General features: G+C 43.6%; 1 protein-coding gene across 3 annotated transcripts in view; it reads left to right on the forward strand.

The window, feature by feature from the left end:
- Nucleotides 1–24,745, forward strand: part of ZNF462 (zinc finger protein 462) — a 171,166-nt gene that overhangs the window by 128,663 nt on the left and 17,758 nt on the right. For all 3 annotated transcript variants that reach the window (XM_015407300.1, XM_015407299.1, XM_015407301.1), the window contains 2 exons: nucleotides 17,648–17,903; nucleotides 20,936–21,072. In XM_015407300.1, coding sequence (XP_015262786.1) covers nucleotides 17,648–17,903; nucleotides 20,936–21,072 — 393 coding nt within the window. The remainder of the gene's footprint in view (nucleotides 1–17,647; nucleotides 17,904–20,935; nucleotides 21,073–24,745) is intronic.

Raw genomic sequence — 24,745 nt, forward strand, 5'->3', positions numbered from 1 at the left:
AAGGCCGGTGGCGGCCGGGACCGTTGGGGGCGGGGTGTGTGGCCTTATGACACACTTCCGGTGATGTCAGGGGGCGTGGCCTCATGACACACTTCCGGTGATGTCAGGGGGTGTGGCCTCATGACACACTTCCGGTGATGTCAGGGGGTGTGGCGTATGCTAATGAGTTATGCTAATGAGTTCCCCTAGCTCTTTTTCTACGAAATGACCCCTGCCCTCTTGACATGGAGGGTGTCTTTTTAAACTTTGTAAAAAAATGATTTGTTCGGGTAATGTATATTAGGAAAGTGGGTCCCTCACATGCAAGTATGCTGAGAATCTAAATACCAGAAGGGAAGCTGGCAGGCAAACGTTTGAGGACACACACCATTTGCTAGAAAATACTGGTAGAGTAGAATAACCTCCCACCCTCCAGTTCACAGAGCATGGGTAGAAAATGTGGACATCCCTCAGCTACTGGGAAATATCCATGGCAGAGAAGGCAGCATGCAGGCATTTAAGTGCTGACTAGGAACAGAAAAGGTAATTGTGTTGGCTGAGGGATTCCAGTTAGCTAACACAAAGAGCAGTAAATCCCTGTCTGTAGAAGTTTCCTCAGGGAGTAAAGTCAGGCAGAGGCTGTCTTCCCCTCCGGACTGTTCTGGAGGATGGAGGAGGGGAACAAGCTTGGAAGCAGCATGAGGGAATGCCATATGGGAGAAGATGCTCCCTGTGGAACACTGGATCCAGGTGGTTTAGGCAATCGGGATTCTCTCATGTGTGTCACCACAGTCTGTCAGGAGGCGAACCTCTTTAGCTGAAACCTATGGGAGAAAGAATGGGTGAACGACTACAGTCCAATATCTCGTTCAGCTAGCATGCAACAAAAAAATTGTTTTCGGATGCTCAGAGGCTTCCACTATTGCCTTCTGGTAATATGAGTGCTTTTAGATGAAGCTCGTTGATTTGTGGTGGAGGATAGTGTGCTTTTCAAGGCACTATGGTGTTGGACTCCCTTCTGAATGCAGTGTCACTCAAACAATGAATTGTTTAATTTAAAAGATTTTGTGTATTCTCAGGTTTTGGAAAGTTTTGTAACAAAGTAGGTATGTTGCATTTTAGGGTAAAATAATCAAGATCCTTACTGCTGCAGTTAAATAACTTGGAAATTACCTTGAGTGCTTTTTTATGGATCTCTGGGCAAAAAGTCACTGAAATGTAGATGGGAGAAACACCCAGAATGATTTAACTTATAGTGCATCTTGGCTTATCTTAGTATGTTTTGGATTAAGTGTGCCCTACTTTTCTTGTTTGCCCTGACCTGGATGGCCTAGGTAAACCCAATCTCGTCAGAGTTGGCCCTGGTTAGTACTTGGATGGGAGACCGCCAAGGAAGTCCAGGGTTGCTATGCAGAAGTAGGCAATGGCAAGCCACCTGTATCCATCTCTTGCCTTGAAACCCTTATGGGGTCACCATAAGTCAGCTGCAACTTGACAGCACTCTCCATTACACCTTTTCTTGTTTAAAGGATCTCAAGTAGCTGGACTGGGAAAGGCCTCTGTAAGACACCCTGAAATACCACAGCTAATCAGTAAACAGTGCTATACTAGGTGGATCCAAGGTCTGACCCATTATGAGGCAGCTTCTTATATGATACTCATAGATGAGGTTTTCCCAGTTTGTTCTTGCAACTATTATGAGGTAGGTTAAGCTGAGAAAGGCAGGGTGTTCCTGGTCCAGGATCACCTGGTAAACTCCATGACTAGACAAAAGTTCTCATCTAGGTTTGCCCAGTCCAAGGCTGCGTTCAGACTGGCAGTCTGGCCCGGCAGGCAAACGTTTGAGGAGCGTTTCAGTAGCGGATTAAAGGGGCGGGTTCACACAGGCACATGTTTCAGGCGTCCCCCAGCTGTACTCAAGCTGTCTTGTGCCGCTTCCCTCCCGAGTTTAAGAGATACCTTGTTAAAGTGGTAGCAACCCGTGTACAGCGCGTTGATTCCGGTTCCCTGAGTGTGAACGCAAGTGCTGCTGAGGCGGGAACAACCCACAGTTGATAATAGGTTTCAGCTGGTTCCGCGGCCGGTGCGCATATGCGCACGACCGGGATGCTCCGGCGTGCTGGGTGGAAGTGTGGAGTCGATCCTGCCCTATTTGCTGATGTGCCCATGCGCATAGGCGCATGCAGCCCGAGTATGGAAACCACGCTAACAGTCCGCCAGGGGCAGGCGACAGTGCGAACGCTCCTTTGCGCTTCCTCCACGGTATCCTCCTGCTTCATTCACTGCAGTGTGAACGGGAATACCGGGAACAAGCCGTTCCAGGTCTGTTCCGTTTTTTCTTTGCCACGACTCCCTAGCGCTTCAAATTGCCAGTCTGAACTCGGCCCAAGTATAGGATGCGATCGAGTTCACCTCCCAGGCTGTCAGTGTATCACATAAAATCCTGTGGACATAACAACGGTTTGTATGTTGCAACCACTGTTTAAAGAGCCATGCAATGAACTCATTGCACTTCACAAAAATGGGGCTTTTGACGAACTTTCAAAGACTTTAAATTGAAGATGAAGTTGATGCAAAGCTTGTAATTTGATGCTTGAACTTGGATTGCTTTAAATATCCCTTGTGATGCTGTTTCCACCTGCAGTTAAACGGCCTACCCCTCTTGAAATAGGCTACCAGGCTTCCAGAGGCACCCCAGGTGTTGTCAGTATTGTTTTTACTGATTTCGCGAGCTGCATTGATGGAAAGGCAGGGTAACATATTTGTTAGGTAAATAAATTGCTTACACTTGAATGCTGAACTGTATAGATCTTATGGTTGAAAGTACTGACTGCGAGAGTCAATCCATTCAGGGAGCAGCAGATTACTGAATCTGCCAGGAAACTTTATGTCGCATAATAGAATTTTAACAATAATTATTAATTATTTTAACTTGTAATATTGTATATGTATATATGAGCACTCACTGGAGAAGACCCTGATGCTGGGAAAGACTGAAGGTCAAAGAAGACGGGGACGGCAAAGGATGAGATGGTTAGACAGTGTCATAGATGCAACGAACATGAAATTGAGCCAATTTCAGAGGACGGCGGAAGACCGGAAGGCCTGGTGTGATCTGGTCCATGGGGTCGCGAAGAGTCGGACTCGACTGTGCGACTGAACAACAACAATATATTTTATATATCTTCTATATTTTTAATATTGAACTAATCCCCTGTAATTCATATATAATCCATCTGTACTACTTTTATGTGACTTGACCCTATCAATAAACTGAAACTGATTAGAATGTCATTTGCAACACTGAACTGTACTCCTGTTCAAAAGAAAACAGTTACTGGGACCTCTTGGAGCTTAAGAATACAGTTTTTTTGTTAATGTAAAGATTCATTGGGAAGCAAATACATAGAATAAACACAAAAAGACACCTGCACAGTGATGTGGGGTGAAAAATTTTCTACCACACATACATAAATATAGTCTGTTTATATATATAGTTCTCAGAGTTGTACTGCGTATCAATCATGGTAGATAGGCTAAATGTGGGATGTTAAGCATGGACGACACCTTGACCCAGGCTTCTAATTTGCCTTCTTTTACTAACATTATTTAAATATGCAAATTTATTTATGTACATTTGAATTGGAATTCTTTTTTTCCTGGAAAACCTGTATCACTGCACTTGCATGACTGTCAGGGTCACAGCTGCCTCCTGATCACAGGAGTGGTGTTTTCACATCCCTTTCTTTATGCTTCAGTGTGAAGGTCAGGGGGATTAGTTGGTGCCATAGACCAAGACGCATGGGATGTATATTTTCTATGGAAGTCCAGATTTCATGTTGCATTATGGTGGTTTGGTGACTGCTTAAAACAATGTCCCTTGTGGTTTGGCCTGAAATCTCCTGAGTAACATAGAAAAGTTGGCTGTGTTGATCTTCTATATTCCTGCAGCAGTGGAATGAACAATACAAATAGCATGTCCCACATGACTGGAACTGTAGACGTTATCAAAGTGAAATGGAGTGGAAGCATGAGGGAGCAGTTTCATGACAGCTACCACCATACCTTGGAAGCAAAAGGGGGGGGGGCGGAAAGCAATCATAAGTATGCGTTAGAATGTTTTTAACTTGAAACAAGAGAATATAAGGAAGGAAATGAAAAGTCTTGTCCAGGGACGTATGTTGTACTAAATTGCTTGGGTTTTTATAAATGCTGTTTTTTGCTCGTGGGAAGGCATCTCTGAACAGCCAATGTCGAGGCCCATATTTGTTTTAAAATACTTATATTTGTTTAAAAATAGTTACTATGTAGTGCAAGGCAGCTGACCAGTATGACCATGAAACTATATAAAAAAGTGTGGTGTAAAAACTACAGCATAGAACTGGTATGCTCCAGGCAGAAGAATGAACAAAGATTGATTGGCCTTTAGAGGATCCATTTGCGTCAAATGCAGGGAACATGCCATGGGGCGGGGAGGGTTCTTTTGAAAGAGGACAGACTTGCGGGCCTTGCAAAGAGCCATGACAGGGTGTTCCTTAGGGACAACCTCTGGCAGAGTATTGTTTCATAATGCAGAGGCACCAGGGGGTTGCCAAGTAGCCTGGAGAAAAATGTCCTGTCTCTTTAATAGTGGCTTGATGGGATCTTACGTATCAAGTTATATTGTTTACTTCAGTGCAATGAAAAGCTTCAGCTGCCTGTTTCTACACATTAAGCCTCTATTAAAGGGACAGGACAGTTTTCTCCAGGCCAGTTGGCAACCATAGGCACCAATTGGAAAAGCCAAGGAACAGATGGAGGGAGAACATGAGGAATCCCAGGTTCAGAAAGACTCCAAAGGTCAAAATCAGCATGTGGAATTGAACCTGAAAGCAAATAGATAACCAGTGTTGTTGCTTTGGGATCGGTATAATCAGCTGATCAGCATAAGAAGGTGTGAGTGTGTGACTGCATTCTGTGGTAGTTAAAGCATCCATGTTGTCTTTGAAGCAGCTTCATGTAGAGAATATTGCAATAATCCAGTCTAGTGATCAGCATGGACATTGGATATGGTACGGCTAAAATGAGACACTTTTATTTCAGTGGGAAACATAGAAGCACATGCTTAATGTTTACCAGTGAAATCAATGAAGCTTCAACGGGTGTGATTTTGGCTGGATGGTGGCTTATGTACTCTAACGCAGAATTTGTCCATGCGTGTACCTCGTCCTTTTTGTCATTGTCTTGAACATTTGACTTTATCTTTGAAAAGAATTCCTTCCGATTGGTATTTCTCTCCTACTCTTATGATTGTAGGGGTGCATGACAGCTAGTCCCAGTTGCACATTTCCACGTGGAGCATTGAATCTTTTTTTTTACAATTGCATTGCAAAGAATCCTTTCTAGAGAACAGGTGATTAACAGTGCAATCTGAAAAACACGTTCCTAGGAGTAAACACCATTAAATAGACCTGCGTAGGATTCTGAGTAGACCTGTTCAGGATTCCAGTGTAAATTAGCTGGCTCTCTCCCATTTTACTTCCTATTCAAGTTGCCTTTCTCTTTCTTCAGTGATCCTACAGATGTCTCCTATTATGCTTCTCAGTAATTGATGGTCCATCACATGGTAACCCATTTACAGGCGTGTTTTTTCCCCCTTTCTTTTTGCATGTAGTGAATAATCAATGGCAAATTTTATTTTTAAAGACTTCAGACAGAGCAGTATGGGGCCAAGCGCCTTCCAAATTCATTTTAAATTTCTTTAGATTAAGTTCATTTTCCTTCTAAGGGAATTTGACACTTGCTCAAGAAGTTGTATAGCATTTGTCCTCTCTCTAATCCATTCAGACTTGCACATATATAACTCAAAGGGAGAGAAAGATTAAAAAGTTTCAAAGGAACACAGATAACATCTTTCCAACCTTTCTGAATAGCTAACATTCCTAGAGTCCACATCTTTCTTGGTTGCCCTCGGCAATACCTTCTATATACCTACAATATGTCCTTTCAAAAATCTGTTTTAAATGGCCAGAGCTGATCAAAGGTTTCCAAATCCAGCCTTGATAGATTGCTGTATAATTTCTTGGGGGGAATAAAAGGAGAGCCGAATATACATTCCTGAAAGATGGTTGTCTTCCATTCTCTGAACTATTATGACAAAGCTTCATTTTTATTTTTTTTAAAAATTGCTGTACTTTATGTCCTGTGTCCCATGTTTTTTTCCATGGTGTGTTTAAAACTCCAAGGTTGTGCCCACGCTGATGGATAACCTGGGTCTTCTGTTCCGTTCTGCATTGCTCACAGCGTGCGTATTCTACCCTTTCCACTGTTCCTGGTTGTTTTTCCATATGTCTATGCATTTCAGGTTTTGTAGCACTTGAGGGACTGCCTCTTGGGGGGCAAAGGAAAGCTTTGCTTGTCCATCTGCTTCCTAGAATGATTTTTTTTAAAAGTTATAAGAATTGTACTATTATAGTCTCACGTAATAACAAGACAGCATGATTGTACACAACAAACAAGGAAAGAGTCTTCCTCAAGTGTTCTTCACCAGCAAGGAAGGAACCAGTGATTTCAAAAGATAACCTGCAGCTATTGAGGAGGGCAGAATGGAATAAGACAGGAACAGTAGTGGCTCCTGCTCACTTTTTTTTTTTGTCTCAGAGAGTACTGGCAAAATGATGGTAGACGGGTCTCTGAAGACATTACTTGATGAATGTTAATGGAAGAAGAGCCCATTCCTGCCCTTCTCAGAATTCCAAATAGTAGGAGAAGGACGTCCATGCACATGTAAATAGAATTAAGCTTATGAGACCGTGCACATATTGGGGTCTGTAAGTTGGGACTCAGGAGTGTTTTTAAGAGCAGCTGTGGGGCTAGTATTATTCCATATGTAGGTTAGTCAGACCCGCTATTAAGTTAATGCAAAAAAAAATTGATAGGATGGAAGAGGGTGATAGAGATGATCTGAGCAGAGGTTGCTCTAGTGTTTCATGTCACGTGTGAACACTTTTTATTATTAGGGAGTGGAGATTTGAATGCAGGTTTCTCTCTGCAGCCCAGCACTATGACTATTAGGCCACACTGACTCTCTCTCAAGTTGTGTAAGGTGCCTATATTGGAGACTTCCTGGGAAACACCTGCAAGTTGCTCTGAGCTGTTCAGAGGAATGGCAAGATAAAAATGGCAGGGCAGGAGCAAACTACTTCTGAAAGCTCATTCCAAGTGGCAGTGGAAAATGTTCTTGGGCAGACAGTAGCAGAAGTACATAACCACCTGCAGTGGGCCCACCATGTTGTGTACAGTTGAAGCTTCTCAAGTCATCTTCAAAGATAGCCCACATAATGTATGTGACAGTCTGGAAGTTATATGGAAGCATGGATCTGCATGGCAGAATCTAGAAAGGAAGACAATTGTAGAAGAAGATTTACCTTATTTACCTTATTTATAGTCCTCCTTTCTCACTGAGATTCAAGGTAGATTGCATGGTTTAAGCATAAGATGAAAGAAATCCCTCATAGCAATTGCTCCAACCTGTTTTTCCATCAGTGAGGCAGTGTCCAGGAGCACCCTGACGTAACCAACCCCATCTCTCAAGGGTACAGTTCCTGGGGGGGGGGGGGTTTCCTATATGGCCCTCAGCAGAACCTCTCATCCTACGGACCCCCCTCAGCCTCTCTCTTCTGCAGAGAAGAATTTAACCAATTGCCTTCCTTACAGCAGCAGGGGCTCTTTTAGTCTGTCTCTTGTGTACAAATGAAGGCACAGGCAAACAGAAGTGAGCTGCTAAGGCGATAAAGGGACAGCGTTGACACAGTCTGATTAAAGAGCCCTTTACTTGTCCGTCAGTAGAAAAAGTCAGTTATTGCTGTTGTCTTCAGCCCCTCCTCAATTGAAAACATGGCCCTTGGAGGAAAACTGGGTTGCTGACTAGGGGTGTATGGCATAACGACATGTTTTTAAGATCTTCTTGAATTCTCTGCAACTCTGCCCACATCTCCCTTTATTTTGCTTCTGATCTTCAAATTGCCTTGCCCTGCCTCGTGCCTGTGCAGCGTGAAGTGAGCAAATCTGTAGTGTTATTGAACTCTTGTTTCTTCACATACCTACTTCCCACGCTGCTGAAAACACATTTCTCATTGCTCTTTAATGTGTCACTTTAGGGTGAAGATTTTCAAACGAGGAGGTTATGTGTAGGAAGAAAACAAGGGTGGGGTTCATGGCAAGCGAGCTATGTATTCCGCTTGCTTGGTGTGTGGGAATGTCTGAGAGCCCTGTTTTTGTTTATCCTACTGGTGAGACTCCTTGCAGTATACTAAATCCAGCCATAGGCTGCAATCACATACACTAAATAATCCACTTTAAGTGCACTTTCCAACTGGATTTTGCCAGTTCACACAGTAAAATCCAGTTGGAAAATACATTGAAAGTGGATTATTTAGTGTGTGTGTGTGACCACAGCCATACTGGCTAAGTTCACCTATGACCCTTTTCCCCCCTAGTTGTGAAGTTTTATAATTAAATCTGCTGTTATTTTTCTATATTTGCGTGCCTTAGTTCACTTCCACTGCCAAACGTGGGGAGCATAGTATGCAGTTACTTCTTTCCAGTTCTTCTCTTCATCTGTGTTTTCTGCATCCCCATTGTTGAATCCAAATAGATTCTGTCCCTGATTACTGATACCTTACACATTTCCACTTCCATTATTTTTCTAATTCATTTTTATAAGCAGTCGCTCTTAAGTTATATTAGTGCAAGTTCTAGTTAGAATCCTAGAGTACACAACCTTGGCCGCTTGGAGGTATTAACTTCTCGTTCAAGAAAATTAGCTGTTTTCAGTTTTGACAAGACCGAGGCCTCCGGGAGGGCAGTTCACTTGTCTCTTTTCCTGCTGTTTCTGCTTAAATCACCTTTTTGTTTTTCAGTTTTCCCAAAGGAAGAGCAACACACTCTTTCCCCCCCTCTACACCTATTCATATATTAAATAATTGATTTTTTAAAAAATTGTCATGTAAAAGAGACATGCAAAGCTAGTTACTGGGTTTTGTTCTTTGGTTGATTTGGCATGCGGATGTAGCATGCCATCCTGTACCAATAAGGGATGAATGCAGAATGGCCGAGCTAGCGGACAGGCCAAGATTTACCAAGGCAAAAAGGAACCTCCGCACAGCCTGGCTCCCTTTTCTCTCTTTTCACCAGGCATGCACTTCAGTTGTGCTGGCATAGAACCAGGCTGCCCTAGGGAAAAGAAGGTTGAATGGCATCCAGCAGAGAGGATCAACGTCCCCATGAGACTCCAGCTGGGTCCCATTCCTGAATCACAAACGACAATAGCTCTGACTGGAGCTCAGTAGCACCTTAGAGACCAACAAGATTTTCAGGGTATAACGTTTCAAGTGTCAAGAAGCTCCTTTTTCATCTGATACCCAATGACAAAGGGAGCTTTCACTCTCGAAAGTTTATATCCTGGAAATCTTGTTAGTCCCTAAGGTGCTACTGGACTGGAACCTAGTTCTTCCACTGCAGACCAACGCAGTCACCCTCTGAAACTGGTACAGCCCTGCTTGTTTCTTGGACCATGAGAACGTGCAAGGAACCCTCTTCATTCTGCCTGTCGTACTGTGAGTGGCAACACTGCACATTTACCATTATCATTATTACTGTAGTTAATAGAAAAGTGGATGATTTGTATCAGTCACAAAGACAACAAAATGGGATCACCAACCAGTTCGGTGTAGTGGTTAAGAATGGGGACTCTAATTTGGGAGAATTGGGTTTAATTCCCCGCTCCTCCACATGCAGCTGCTGGTGTGACCTTGGGACAGTCCTAAGTTCTTTCAGAGCTGTTCTCTCAAGGGCAGTTCTCAAGAGAGCTCCCTCAGCCTCACCTACCTCACAAGGCGTCTGTTGTGGGGGGGAAGGGAAAGGGATTGTAAACCGCTCTGAGACTCCTTCGGGTAGTGAAGGGCGGGTTATAAATCTAATCTCTTCTTCAACAAAGAAGGGCAGGGGGTTCTATGTACTCAGTGGGCTCCCTAAGTGTAAAAAAACAGCTGTTTGTATGTAAGTTTAAACTGGCTGGGGAAAGAACCTGATCAAAGCTGCACATGCTTATTGCTCTATGACTTCTAAGAGCATATGAGAGTCAGCTTTAAGTGAAAATACAGGGGGAGATTAGGAGATTTGTCTGCTCAAGCCTATGAGAGCATATACCACCCTGGAGGAAGATGATGATATTATTATTATTATTATTATTATTATTATTATTATTATTATTTGTAAATCACCCTATCCCAGCTTATGCTGGGTTTAGGCGATGTGCATGGGGGCATAATGTCATAAAATATATAGAACATTGAAATTCTACAGAACAACTTAGGGCCAGGGATCACCAGCAGATTGTTATTGTTTGGGTGTGTGCCATCATATTGTACCAGCTTGTCTCCCTATTGCATGTAGTTACCTATTGTAGTTATATGAGCATCTGGTATCCCCCATTCATAGTGCTTTCTTTGTTGGCGGGAAGGGCGGGGTATAAATCAAAATAATAAATAAATAAATAAATGTTTAAATACTGGCACAAATGGTGGCGGCAGCAAGCCCCGCCCCTAGCTCCCCACGCCGAAGCGCTGTGGCCTGGGGGAGGCCTGAAGAGGCCCGTCGCTGGCCTCCTGGGGTCCGCGCCGAAGTGCTGCGGCAAATGGGAGGCCTGAGGAGGCCTGAGGAGGCCTGTCGCCGGCCTCCTGGGACCCACGCTGCAGTGCTGCAGCCCGTGGGAGGCCTAAGGAGGCCCGTTGCAGGCCTCCTGGGGCTCGCACTGGAGCACTGTGCCCCATGGGAGGCCTGAGGAGGCTCGTCGCTGGTCTCCTGGGGCCCGCGCTGCAGTGCTGCGGCTTGTGGGAGGCCTGAGGAAGCCCATCACTGGCTTCCCAGGGCCCACACTGGAGCACTGCAGCCCGTGGGAGGCCTGAGGAGGCCTGTCACCGGCCTCCCGGGGCCCATGCTGAAGCTGTGGCCTGGGGAAGTTCTTGATCGTGGTAAGTGAGGGACCCGCGGGAGTTCCTTCTCTCTTTCCTCCTTCTGTGGCCCAACTCTAGTGAGAAGGGGTTTAAACTCTCTTTGCTTCCCCCACCCCCAGGCCAGTTAAGGAAGGGAAGTGGAGGCTTTTGAACATGCCTTCCCCCCCTTTTGCTTCCCCGTCAGACATCACTTCCGGTGATGTCAGGGGGCGTGGCATATGCTAATGAGCTATTATGCTAATAGCCTAGTAGCTCATTAGGATACCTTATGCTAATGAGCTCCTGCAGCCTTGTTCAGCACCATCGAGATACATTGATCCCTGGTTACAACCCAAAAGTGCTTTGGTGGGTCAGAGAGAGAAAAATATTTATTTATGCATTTGGCTCTTCCTTGAAAAGTTCAAATGACCTTACTGTGGTGTGGCTTCATAATTATTTGTGTCTGACAGCTGAGGAAGATCAAGTTTTTCAAGTGAATGATGTCTGGGAGTGTTATGTAATGCTGGCTAAGTAATCTCCCACTGACATTCTGATGTCTTCAGTACTCAAAAGAAAATCTTCCACCTCATCTTGGTGACACATTCCAGCCACAGAGGTCCTTTCCGCACTTGGATCTCATCCCTGGTTTTATCAGAGTTCAACTCACAACACAATTCCTTGCATTTATCCCTGGTTATAACAGCATCTGTTTATCCCAGGACAAGTGTGGGGCAAAACTGGGGTGACGTCAATGTAATATGGAAACAAAAAGTACCCTGAGATAATTACAGGGGTGAACTCGAGTGTAGTGTAGAGTGTAAGTTTGGGGATAGGGTTGAACCAGGATTTAAGGTCTACTGCAGAATCACCCTCAGAGAGAGAAACTCTACCGATTCCATCAGAGTATTAGTATATAGCGATGCACGTGCCGGTAGAAAACCAGGGGGACTGTAACCCTTTCCCAGTATTCCTCAGAACAGGATGACATATTTATCTTGTATTCTTACATCCCTAAATAATCTGTAATGTTATAATGACAACACCAGAATTTTTCAGTGATTTTTTAAGTGATGAGGATGCAATAAAGTTCTTTGCGGACAGTCTCTATGCTGTCTTCAGACTTCTTTATGATCTGGAGGATAAAGTTAAAGGAAAAAAATTCATAGCAAAGAACTAAGTGTGGCACAGGATCTTGTTTATGGAATCAGCAGTAGGATGAAGGTGACACCCAAACACATTGGGCTGACCTGTATTTAACATCGGACTACACAATCACAACTGATCTCCAGGTGATAGAAATCAGTTCACCTGGAGAAAATGGCCACTTTGGAAGGTGGACTGTATAGCATTATACCCCACTGAAGCCCCTCCCCAAACCCCACCCTCCTCAGGGTCCACCCCAAAAAATCTCCAGGTATTTCTCAACCTGGAGCTGGCAACCCTAGTTATGAACAGGTGCTGCAGGTGAACACTTCACTAGCAGAAAGCACTGTAAAATCTATGGATACAATGGCTGGTGCCATCATACCATTTTGGTCAATAAATGTATTCTCTGATAATATTTACATTCTTGATAAGTCACTAAATGGGAGAAGAATGTGTTCCATCCAACACAAATGGCAACATGGAAATGAGGCAGCATGACAATACTGTTATTGTTGTTCAAAGATGCTCAGTTTGAGAAGCCATTGTCAGAATGTATGGAGAACTGTCAGAAGAACATGTAGATCTCAGATTTTGGTGGCAATATAACAAGTGGGTCAGCATACTCTTAATGTTTACTTTTGTTCTATGGGATGGTCCAGAGGACCTGCATCTGCACTATTTCAATCCTACATTACCATAATATATGCAGTATGATCGTAATAATTACTCCAAGTGGAGTCCTGTTTACCATGCTGTGATGTACCAAATCCTTCAACTGTGTTAATGGGATTTGGGGGCCATTTTGTTGTTACATATTCACTATGCAACTTGAACCAGTAGACCAAGATCAAGCATAGGAGTGATAAATGGTACAGGCAAGAAAGGTGGTGGGTTTATGGACACTGCAAAGAGAAGTATCTTCACTAAGGAGATGAAGATCCTCCAGTCGCAATTCTTACATTGCATTATGAACACATTCAATATTCTTCTTATCATGGTAGCACTTGTCATTAACAAGAATGCAACAGTTTAACAAATAAATGACAATGAAGATTCCTTCATCAGTACCTTCCCAGGATTTAACTTGTTTTTCATATGGATGCTCAAATTGTTTGGCACAAAACATTGTCACAATAGATCTTGGCACAGAAGAAAGAGAAAGCTTATTATTCCTTTCCTTCGATTTAACAGCCATTAGCTATTCGTCCGCAGTTTCTGACAAAACACAAACAAAAAATGAGAATGAAAGTCAGTTCTCTCTTGATGCTATAAAGAAAAAAATTGCCACATTTTTGATGTAGTTTGTCAATCTACTTGATAGCAGATAGTGCAGTGTCCACTTTTCAGAAACTGTTGTTAGCTGTTTTATCCAATGTGTTTGTTTCATGTGGTATTGTTTGGGGACATACTAAAACAATATGAGCTAGGGAGTCTACTTGATCTGGACAATAAGGGCATTTGAGTTCCTCTGCAGAAACTCTGTTATATCACCCTAGCACCTCAACTGAGTCTTACAGTGTTACACCTATCCAATCAAAAAGCTCATCTAAACTTATGGATTTCTAACCAGTGGAAATAGTCTGGCAAAGGAGAATTACCATTAAAGGGTATCTGGAAGAAGAGTGGGGAACATTTACCATTTGTATCCTTGAGCACCAAGGACCAGGCTTCATTTGAGATCTAATTTTAAAACTTTTTACAGCTTACTTTCCTAGTACTGTTCCTTGTAGCCTTAAGACACTCTACTGGGAGGGAAAGTCCTCTATCTAAATTCCTTCTCCAGGTGAACGTAGAGGTATTTGAAAATAGCAACTGAAACAAAATAGGAGCTATTGATGGCTTGGGAAGGGAAAACGGAAATTTAATGACAGATAGATAAATAATAATAGGTCCCGGTCACACGGCAAAGTTGCCGCGGGAAAGGCACGGATGGTGGGCGGATTATCCGGGCGCGATCACCCCCCAACATCTAGGAAGTGGAGTTGAAAATGCACATTAAAAAAGTAGTCCCTCCAAAGTACTAGTAAGTGTTTGCCACGGGCTGCCTCCAGACTCCCGTGGTGTGATTGCGCCGGCGCGCGGCATTCCCCTCCGGTCCCTCATTTACCTGCTGGCGCCGAGGGAAGGACCTGTGGTGTGCCACCGGCGCGTCTGATCACGTAATCGCGGATCAAACTGCGCCGTGGCAATTAGCCACGCCTCCCCCCCCGCAATATCTGGCCCGTGTGACCGGGGCCATAGATAGGTTTGGAAGCCCCAGCTCTTAATTGCAAGGCGGCGGAGGAGATACATGGCAGAATACCCAAAATGGTTTCTAAAGAATTTGACTTTAAGAAAATCAAGATGTTCTATATGACCAGTATACCATATGGGAGCAGCATATCTGACGACTGACTGTATAATTGCTCTATCAAGGATCATAAAGGTAGCTCCACCCTCTTGAATCCAATCAGGGTATGAAGAAGTGTTAGGCAGGGCTGCATCTTGGCCCCACATTTATTTAATTTATATATAAATTATATTCACTCTAGTCAGGACTGTAGATCCTGTTCCCCTCAGCTAAGTGTTCAAGCTGCACATCACCACCACCACCATCATCATTAATTGTATTTATGAATTGCCCAATCCCTGCCATGGCAGGGCTCTGGGCAATGTACAGTATCAGTAAAACAGAAATAAGATAAAACTAATTGAAACATTAATAAAACATTCCCACAATCAGAATGGCAAATAAATAGTTCCGATTCCAACTGCTGGCTACTTCGCGGGCAGGGGGGAAGAGGGCAAGGTAGATGTAAGTAGCAGAGGAGGGTGCTAGCCAAGATAGAACTATCGCTGTCCTCAACCAAAAGCCTGCTTTAGCATACACAATCTGGTTTTATTAGCCCCATTCTCTCTCAGATTTGTTGAAAATATTAAATGAGTTTTATGATTTCTGCATCAAAGTTTATATAGAAATAAACTTGAGCAATACGAAGGTACTAATTTTCTCTAAATCCAAACTAAAGCTTATTATTAAGTGCCTTCCAAATAAGTCAACAAGTGAATACAGTGTACAGGACCTTTTGGTTGTGACTGGGCTAAATGGCAAACCAACACTATCTATCCATAACCTACTGCTGAAGAATGCTACTCCCACATCCACTAAACAATTAGAAAGCCCTCCTGTGTGAATTCTTAATCTTGATGTTCAAAACAGAGGTTCAGGAGCTCTCCCTTCGTCTCTTTAGGTAGCCTAATTTTACTGTTTTTGTATTTAGTCCATCCCGCTGTCAATCTTATTCCTTTGGCTTTCCATTTTAATGACACCCAAGGTCTGTTGAAATTCTTTAGGCTTCTATGTGGACATTTTTCTTACGGTTGCAAAACTTGAGAACATAGCTTCTGTGATTGGATATTCCCTTTAGGGGGATCTGGTATCTTTCAAATGCTGCCTCTGTGTAAACCTCAAGTACAGGATGTCTTGGTTTACATTTTATGTATGGCCCGTGCTTGCACATTGTTTCATAACTTGTTTTTTGGATTTTGCTTTTTCGATGTGATGCATGAATTTCAGGGTAGATTGAGTTTTCATCTTTTTTCTCTGTTAAAAAATTAAGTTCCTGTAAGCCAAGAGGTTTAGCCAGTATGTAAATGGATGTGGCTATATCTATGTTCAATAAAACTGTAATATAGGTGACATGTGAAATTTTTGTCATTTATTCTGGTGCACTCGATGCATAAAAAAAACAAAGGTTCACAGTATGTTAGTCTGCTTTTTTTCTTTTCAGAACAGTAATGGTTAACTTCCGACTCAAATATTATTATCCCTTTCATGGGAAGAGTCTGCAGTGAGATTTCTCTCTCAAAACATAGTCTTAAATCAGATTTAGGAAATTGCTATAGCACAAAAGTGACTTACTAGGGAAGGTACATAAGAGTAGAATGCTTTGTATCTTTCACCTCTCTTTCCTTCCATACTTCTTTTAAAACAGATTGCTTTTTCATTCTATCATCTTTTGTAGTGATTTTTTAAAAAAAACGACACAGTGCAACTGTTGTGGCTTGGATCTGCTGGTATGGTTCCACACACAAAAAAGGATACCCCCATGTGGAGCATGTCTTTCTTACCTACCCTTCTCTTGGTGCAGCCCAAAATGCCCCCCCCCATGCTGCTCCTGGGTGGCCCCCAGTCTGGTGGATCCAGACTTGTATGGTGAGACCTGTAGGGGGGGGGTGTTGGTAGAAACCAGGTTTTTTTTAAGTCTTTCCCCTCACCCTATTTTCATGCCATCAAGCTCTTTTGGGTTGTGGTGTGTGGCGGGGAGCAACTTGGGATAGTTTATTTTCATTTATTTATTTACTTATTAATTTATACCCTCCCCTCCCCACCAAGGCAGGCTCAGGGCAGCTGGAATTCAACAGGAATACAGAGACACGGGATAAGAGTCTTCCTCTGCATCAGTCTTCCCACTTAAATTGTAGCTCAGCAGCCCCATTCTGTTAAAGAAATATCATTGGTAAAGAGGATCACAGAAACACACAACTGCTATTCCTACCCTTAATCTTTCAGCATTTATTTTTGAAAGGGGTGAAGAGGGGGACGAATGGTGAAAGTTCCAGATTATCCTATCATCTCCTCCTGTTTAACATTTTCAGTTGAATCAAGTTATATGTAGTCCACCCAGAATGTATTAGGATGGTATCAATCAGACGGAGAGTTTGTGTAGCTTACTAATTTTTTTTTAACTCTACAGCTCCATCCTTTTAAGTCATTGTGCATGGTAGTATTATCAGTTGTTACTATTATTATTTATTAACTTAATTTATGCAATGCCTTTCTTCCCAATGGGGACCCAAAGCAGCTTACAGGATTCTCCTCTCCTCCATTTTATTCTCACAACAACCCTGTGAGGTAGGTTAGTTGAGAATGTGTAATAGCTTGTGAAGCCTTGTGTATATTATTTGTTAAAACATTTATTACCCCATTTTTCTGCAGTGCCCAGGGCGGCTCGCTTTTGCGTGTTCATTTTTGGTTTTCTGCCCGTAGCCATAAACGTATTTTGTTGCATCGCTGCAGTCAGGCATCACTTTACATTTCCAAACAAGAGACAGCCTGGGTGCTTTCTCAGGGACTGGTTTGCATACACCACTAGATCTCTCATTAATTAATAACTCTCAGCCAACTACATGAACTGTCTCCTTTGAAAGGTGTATCATATGTGAGTTGACATTTGGCAAAATGAAAGTTCTGACAGTGGTGATTTACAGTGCAATCCTAAGCAAATTTACACCCTTCTAAGCCCATTAACTTCAAAGGACTTACAAGGGTTTAATTCTGTTTAGGATTGCACCATTATACGCATTCATATAAGGAAGCTATCTCTTGGCATCTCAGTCAGTGAGCACACAACCATGAAAAAATAAATGGACCAGTTCAGGTAGCTCAGAAAGAAAAGTTGCAGAACAAAATAATTTTTAAAGTGTATGTTGATTTCAGAGTCATCAAACATGTTCTTTATAGTCTTCAATTTCTTCGTTTTACAAGTTCTTGTTTTCCCCCCCTACAGATTCTTCCTATTCCGAGCCTCCAGATGTCCAGCAGCAATTGAACCACTATCAGTCAGCAGCTCTGGCAAGGAATAATAACAATATTAGCCCTGACCCATCTTCTGGAGCAGACCAGAAAGCTGAAGTTATCCTTAACTGTGAATTTTGTGAATTCTCCTCGGGTTATATTCAGAGTATTCGGCGTCATTATCGTGACAAACATGGAGGGAAGAAGCTTTTTAAATGTAAAGACTGTTCCTTCTATACAGGCTTTAAGTAAGTACTTACATCATGAATATCCCCTTTTTTCATTGACTTTAGACCACTTCATTAAACGTGGATGGTTGATGATCGATGATAAGGATCAAAATCACCTTGTGACACAGGATTGTATTTATTCATTTCATTGATACCCCATCAAGTGGGGACCCAGAGCAGCTGATACCATTTTCCTGTACTCCATTTCCCCCTCATAACAGTCCTGTGAAGTAAGTTAGGCTGAAAGAGAGGGTGACTGGCCCAGGGTCACCCACAGTTTCAAGTCCGAACTCTAACCACTACACCACTCTGGATATGAGTTATTCGTCTGTTTATTGTCCTGGTAGCATATAGACAGGAAGTTTGGAAATATGTATGGTGATATTTTCGCCTCCTACTGCAAAATTTTGCTCATTGTTGCAAATTTGAAGGCCAGGGGTAAGAACCTTTTGGCTGGCAAGTATTATTCCCAAGGGGGAATGAGGGGCCAAAGGCCTACTACCTGAGGGGCAGCAGGAGGTGTCCTTCACCGTTGGGGTGTTGCTGAGCCAGGCACCCCACTGCCGTGTCTTCCTACCATGGGGCTTGGTATAGCAGATCAATACAGTGACACACTCATACCCCTTGTGAGGCGGAAGAAGGTAGGGAGAAGTAAGCACCTCAGCTTCCCAGTCCCAGCTGCTCCCACAGCCAGCTCTTTATAGCCTGAAAAGGTCACTGCTGCTCTTCCGCACAGTGGTTCTGCCTAGTGCCAGCCCAAGCCACAGCTTGGGGAAGGGGGGTAATGGAGCCAGTAAAGCTTGTGAAACCTTGGGCCTGCCAGCAGGGTCAGATCTCTCAAGGTTGCTTAAGCGGCCATGAATGCACTGGTAGGCAACTGAGATAGTTGGGCCCTGGAGATCTCCCAGAATACAGCTGACCTCTAGATGACAGAGATCAGTCCCCCAGAGAAAATGGCTGCTTTTGAGGATGGACTCTAAAGCGTTATAACTGGCTGTGGTCCTTCCCCTCCCTGGGCGCTACCCTACATTCTCCAGGAATTTCCTGACCTGGAGCTGGCAGCCCTAGGAGTCCTGTTTTTGTGAAATGCCAAAAGCAGTGTAATGTATTTAAGGAATGTCCTCTTACAAGCTGTGCTGTGAGACTGGGAAACGTTTAATTATGCTGCTCAGGGCTGTGGTTTTGGCTTGTTCGCTTCTGAGAACAATTTGAGTTCATACGCACCGTTTAAAGAAAAAGGATGAGGACAATTCAAGAGCCACAAGGACTGACATGTTAAAAAGTCCACTTGTGTTGTGTCTACTCTGGCACCAACTAATGTTCCAACATCACACTTTGACACACCCTAATAACATCCAGGGAACTGTAGAGAGTGCACCTGCGTCTTTTAGCAACTGTCTGGGAAGCATCCTTCAGAGCCAACAGCATTTTCTGCTTTGAGTGAAAGCACAAGCAGCAGGGGGAAAAATTGCAGAAGCAAATCTCCACACAGTTCCTTTTCCCTGATCTCTTTTAGTTAGAGGTTGACGTCTGCCCAGAAGCAAGAGGAATTTAGAAACCAGCCTAGGGGGAAGAAACAGTGAATTCCTATCAACTGTGCAGTATTCTGCAGTCAGCAAAACTTTCAGTCTTCTAAGTTTGGAATCATCGAAGTGGATTTTATTAAAACTTTTTAGCAGACATTCACGGACAATAAAAGTTAGGGGGGTGAGGTTGCATTGTGTATTATTCTTCTTCCTTAAATAACTGAAGTGGGGAGAAGGGGGTGGTTATGAGTCTGTCCATTGGGTTTTATGAGAAATTATTTAAGAACATGATCTGACAATTATTTTTGCACATAGTTCTATAGTTTAGGCCCTCTCTCAATCTGAAATAGCATATGGTTTGGAAAACATGGTTCTCAAATGGTGAGCGCCCCTTCCAATGGAATTTTGAGTGATTGCTACGTACGGTCGGAGCTCTTATCTGATCCTAAATCCAAACCAAAATTATTCGTTGTCTTGATAGGACCAAGAGAAAGACTTCCTTCTTGGCCACATCCCCACTTATACCAGTTAGTGGAACTTGGATGTACCAGTTCCACTAGCATTGATTCTCCCCCACCCCCCGGAATTATGGGCCAACGGAGCAGATTCCTGCCTTAGTGAGTTTTCTTTTGCTTCCTGGGGATGCCTTTAATGGTCCTTGGAACCCCACAAGTTTCCTTTTCCAGAACTTTATGCGTGGGACGAGTGAGAACCCATGCAGCCAATGGGTATTCTCCCCTCCCACTCCCAGGCCTGGCTCCCGTAGGCAAGACAGTGATGTGGCAGATACCTTAGTTTTTGAAAGAACCTCACCAAACTGCAATGGTGGCTCACTTTTTGGAATACTGTCTTGTGTTCATGTTCTGTGCAAACAGAAAACCACTGCGGAAATCAAAGAGGGAGAGGGGCAGAACCCTCTCCCCTCCTGCAGTGCTAGTTTCCACTTGCGTGTGTGGGGGAGTCTTTTTGTGTGAAAGAACATTCAAAGCTGCCCGTCTTCTGCTTACATTCTGAAATGCTGCAGTCCACTCTTCTCCCCCAGGGTTTTGCCTCCCCATTCTCACTTCATTCTCCTACGTGAGTGAATCAGACCTGAGACGGTGCAGACGTAACTGTCATTCTCTTAACCATGGCTTCAAATTCTGTGTTTAGAGGAACACTAGTTAGCACAGACCTCAACTAGATATGCAACGGAATGAGGTGATAGAATTCTGAGGTGTTAGAATGGAACATGCCATTCCCAACTGGGGGCGTTCTTAGTGACCAAACAGATATACTGTTGGTTGATCTGTTAACCATGGCTCAGAAATTGGCTTGCTCCTAGTACCTGGCTGGCCCTTAAAAATACCCAAGCCCAACTATGTCTTGGCTTGGAATGGTTAATGGCAAAAGTTGATCATTCTTCCATTAACAAAGTAGAACCACAGTGGCATTTGAAGCTTCTGATACAAGCTTACATTATCTAAAGGATTTGGTTCCATGGCACCCTGTTCTGAAGCTGTCCCCTACTCCCTGTGTTTACAGATCTGCTTTTACTATGCACGTTGAGGCTGGGCATTCGGCAGTTCCTGAGGAAGGACCCAAAGATCTACGCTGTCCTCTGTGTCTGTACCACACCAAATATAAACGGAACATGATTGACCATATCGTCCTTCACAGAGGTAAAGGAACCCCATGAGAACAGGCTTCTGGAGATGGTTAATGGTTGGGGGAGGGTGAATAACAAAATCAAGACATAGGGAATGTTGATAGGTGACTCTATGGAAAGGGTTGGTTATGGTAAGGTCTACAGATTTGGGATCTGCTTCTGGAATCTCAGATTGTGTCTGTGATCAGAGAGAGGGTTTTTTTTTACAAACTTAAGCTGATCCACTAGTTGTCCCTAGGATGTTGTGCCTTGTGACTTCTAGATTTTAACTACAGCAATGCAATTCACATGGGCTACCCCTGAAGACAGTCCAGAAAATTCGGTTACTGCAAACTGCTACCACCTGACTGTTGAATATGAGCAAGAAAGAGCCTGTCTTTGCTCAAAAAATTAAATTGCTTAAGTATGTGTTTCTGGGCACTATTCAAGCTGCTTGTTTTGACCTTGAAAGCCAAAGTCAGATGTGTCCAAAGGAGATGAAGGAAAACCTACTCCCATATTGAACCTCTCTGCTAGCGAGGGGCATTGCTCAGGGTTTCATCTCACGTTGGAGCAAAATTGCAGGGTCCTCACCACAGGAGCAGTAGTAGCCCCAATTTTGCAGTACTCAGTCCTCCTCAATGATGTTCACCGGTCTCTTCTTGTTGCTCCTTCTGTGGGTTATACCTTACCACTGAGTATTTGTTAACTGAACTGTAAAGATCTGGATAATTTTATTCTGCTTACTTTTATGCTGCTTCTCTTCATTCCTTATGTGTTTAATGGTGGTTTTATGCTTGTAATTGTTGCTAATATTTGTTGTGAATTCCTGTGAAACCTAGGCTATGTATCAGTGCATGGCCATCCAGGTCCATCAGCACAGACCACATAGCTCAGTTGAAAGCCATAGACTCTCTAGAAGCTGGGCATGATGGAGAGCCAGCATGGTGCAGTGGTTAAAGTGTCGAACTAGGATCTGGGAGATGCGGGTTCCAATCCACCCCCTGCCATGGAAGCTTGCTGCTGGGTGACCTTGGGCCAGTCACACACTCTCAGCTTTAACCTACTTCACAGGGTTATTGCGAGGATAACACGGAGGAGGTCCCCATTGGGCAGAAAGCCGGGATGTTAATAAATAAATGAATGAATAAAGATATTCATTACGTTTTTGTTCATCTACGACGTCTTCGCAATCAGAAATATAAAAATTTTGAAGGTGAAGATTGGTGAGGGAGAGTGGTCGTTGGTTCTGCTGGTTGCATAACCTTGTGTTTGCGGTGTAGACATGAACGCTTGAAGCTGCTTTGTACTGAGTCAGACCATTGAGCTGTCAGGGCTAGTTGTACCGAGTCAGACCATTGAGCTGTCAGGGCTAGTATTGTCTATTCTGGTTGGCAGGAGCTCTCCAGAGTCTCAGGGAAAGGGTTTTTCATATCTCCCACTGTCTGATGCTTTTAACTGGAGTTGCCAGAGTTTAAACCTGGGACCTTCTGCATTGGAAACAGATGTTCTGCCACTGAGCCTCTCCGCTATACATATATATATATATGTTTCATAGGCAACCCTCATCGCGACGTCTTTAAACTGTGTGTGTATGTGATGCTGAGGCATACATTAACTCCATCTCTGTGCCATGTTATGCCTAGGTTGTCTTTCTCTGCCTGGCACCAGGCCTCACCTGGTCTTCCAGAACAGAACAGCAAATCTTGGCTTGGGTGTCTGTGTGTGTGTGGGTTCCCGCCCCCCCTTAAGAAAATTAAAAGGAATTTCAGATTTTGTTGGCTGCAGATTTATGAGCTCAGGAGACACAGCTGTTTACACTCTTAAAAACTGGGAATTCTGCCCGTAGTTATCACACTTGATGCTTTGAGATGGTCTGTTGGCTACTGAAATCCATACCCATGTGTTGGGGGTGGCATTCTGCCTGATCACAGGCTGAGCAGCATCCCCCAGCCAGGGGGGGTATTGGTGCCGAGGCAATGAGAGCTGTATGTGCTATGTCTTTGGGTGGAAGGAACTCTTTTTGTGTCGCCCTTGGTGTGTGCCACTTCTTCACAAGCGGGCAGTCGTGTTACTTTGAGGACCTGAGGGGAGAACACAAGAAGACTAGAGTTCATAGACGTTTTCTGGCTGTCTAGGAAAAGCAGGGCCAATGACTTTCCCAGATGCCCCCTTCAGTCCATAGACTTTTCTGGGATTCAAAATGTGTGTAACAGAGCCACCTCAGTGGATGTAAAAGCTGATGAAACAATGGCTTCCAGTGTTGAGCTTAACCTCCGAGGGAGTTATAGCGCCAGACGGCCAGAGCCCGTTGACCTCTAGGGCATGCTAGAAGGTTTATCTGTTTTACAAGACTTTTTAAAGATGGAGGCTCCATAGAGGTTTCAAGAGGTGGTGTTAGTTTTTGTTTTATGCTTTTCTGGGGGTGTATAAGTGACTCAACTGGTTCCTGGTTCCTCCCAGGTCTATTTCCTGAGGCAATTTAAGCTGTGTCTGGAATGCACGGCTAAAGAAACGTTTGAATGGTGAATAGGTAATGTTGGAAGAAGGCCTGGAAATATGCACGGAGGTTTTTTTAAAAACTGTTAATGAATTTAACATCTTTGCTGCCCTTTGCATCTTGAAAGTTAACTTCCAGGCATTTGGCTAATCAGGTCTCATAAAGCTCCCTGCAAGAAGCAGTGAAGTGATGTTTGCCTTCTGAACAGCTCTGCCAATTTGTCAGTACCAAGGCCTCTCCTGTGAGACTCTCCCTAACACAGCTGTTTTCCTGGTTGAGAGAGGCTTGAGAGTGTGCCCTTTGCCCGGAGCAGGTCTGCATGGACTGCAAGGTTACCTGACTACAGCTCTTTGTCCTGCATCAGAGGTGGTTCCCCAGAGTTTCCAGAGCAACTTGATGTGCTCTCAGAAAGACGGGGCTTCCAAAGAAGTTTGTTCATGGTGCTAACTGTGCAACCCTCTGGAATAATCTCTAATAGCATTTTTTTTTTAAATGTCAATCAAGTTGGCCTTTGGCAGTTTCCTAGTGAAAGATGCAGTAGATGTGAATCCTATATTTCTAGTCTGTTAAACAAGGGCTAACAATAGTGCCACACTCTTGTTCTAGATTGTAGTAATACGTTAGCATTACAGGGGCATTATGAAAGATTTATAGGCTGATGCACCAACATTAATACTCTGTTCCCATTCTGTAATATACAGTCCCTTGTTTGACGACTTTATACTACTAATCACAGCCTCCGCTTTTCATTTCCATGGTGGGATATAAACACCAGACAATCGATTTAAAAGCACACCTGTCTGAGTTTTGTACTACCATTTGATGGAGACCCTTGATCATATCTAGATGCCACACACTGATTTTCACTGCTGAGGCAAAGCATTCTGGGAATTGTAGTTGAGGGAGAGTATTCCCCCATCTCCCCTTCCAAGTTGACCACAGTTCTATGGTGTAGTTATGCCTAGGGATGGGCACAAACCGGAAGATTCCAAATCGAACCCCAAACCAAGCAAAAAATGCCTAAACCAAACTGGCATGTTTGGGCTGCTTTTCTCCCAGCCACGGCAAGCTGCAGCCGGGAGAGGATCCCTGGGAAGCCGCAGCTAGAAAGGGGGGGGGAGCAAAATGGAGGGGTTTAATGGCTCAAAATGGCTGTGAGCCATTAAACTCCTCTATTTTATTTATTTATGTATTATTTATTTATTTT

Source organism: Gekko japonicus, unplaced genomic scaffold, assembly GCF_001447785.1.
Source record: "Gekko japonicus isolate JY-2015 unplaced genomic scaffold, Gekko_japonicus_V1.1 scaffold147, whole genome shotgun sequence".
Classification (NCBI taxonomy): Eukaryota; Metazoa; Chordata; class Lepidosauria; order Squamata; family Gekkonidae; genus Gekko; species Gekko japonicus.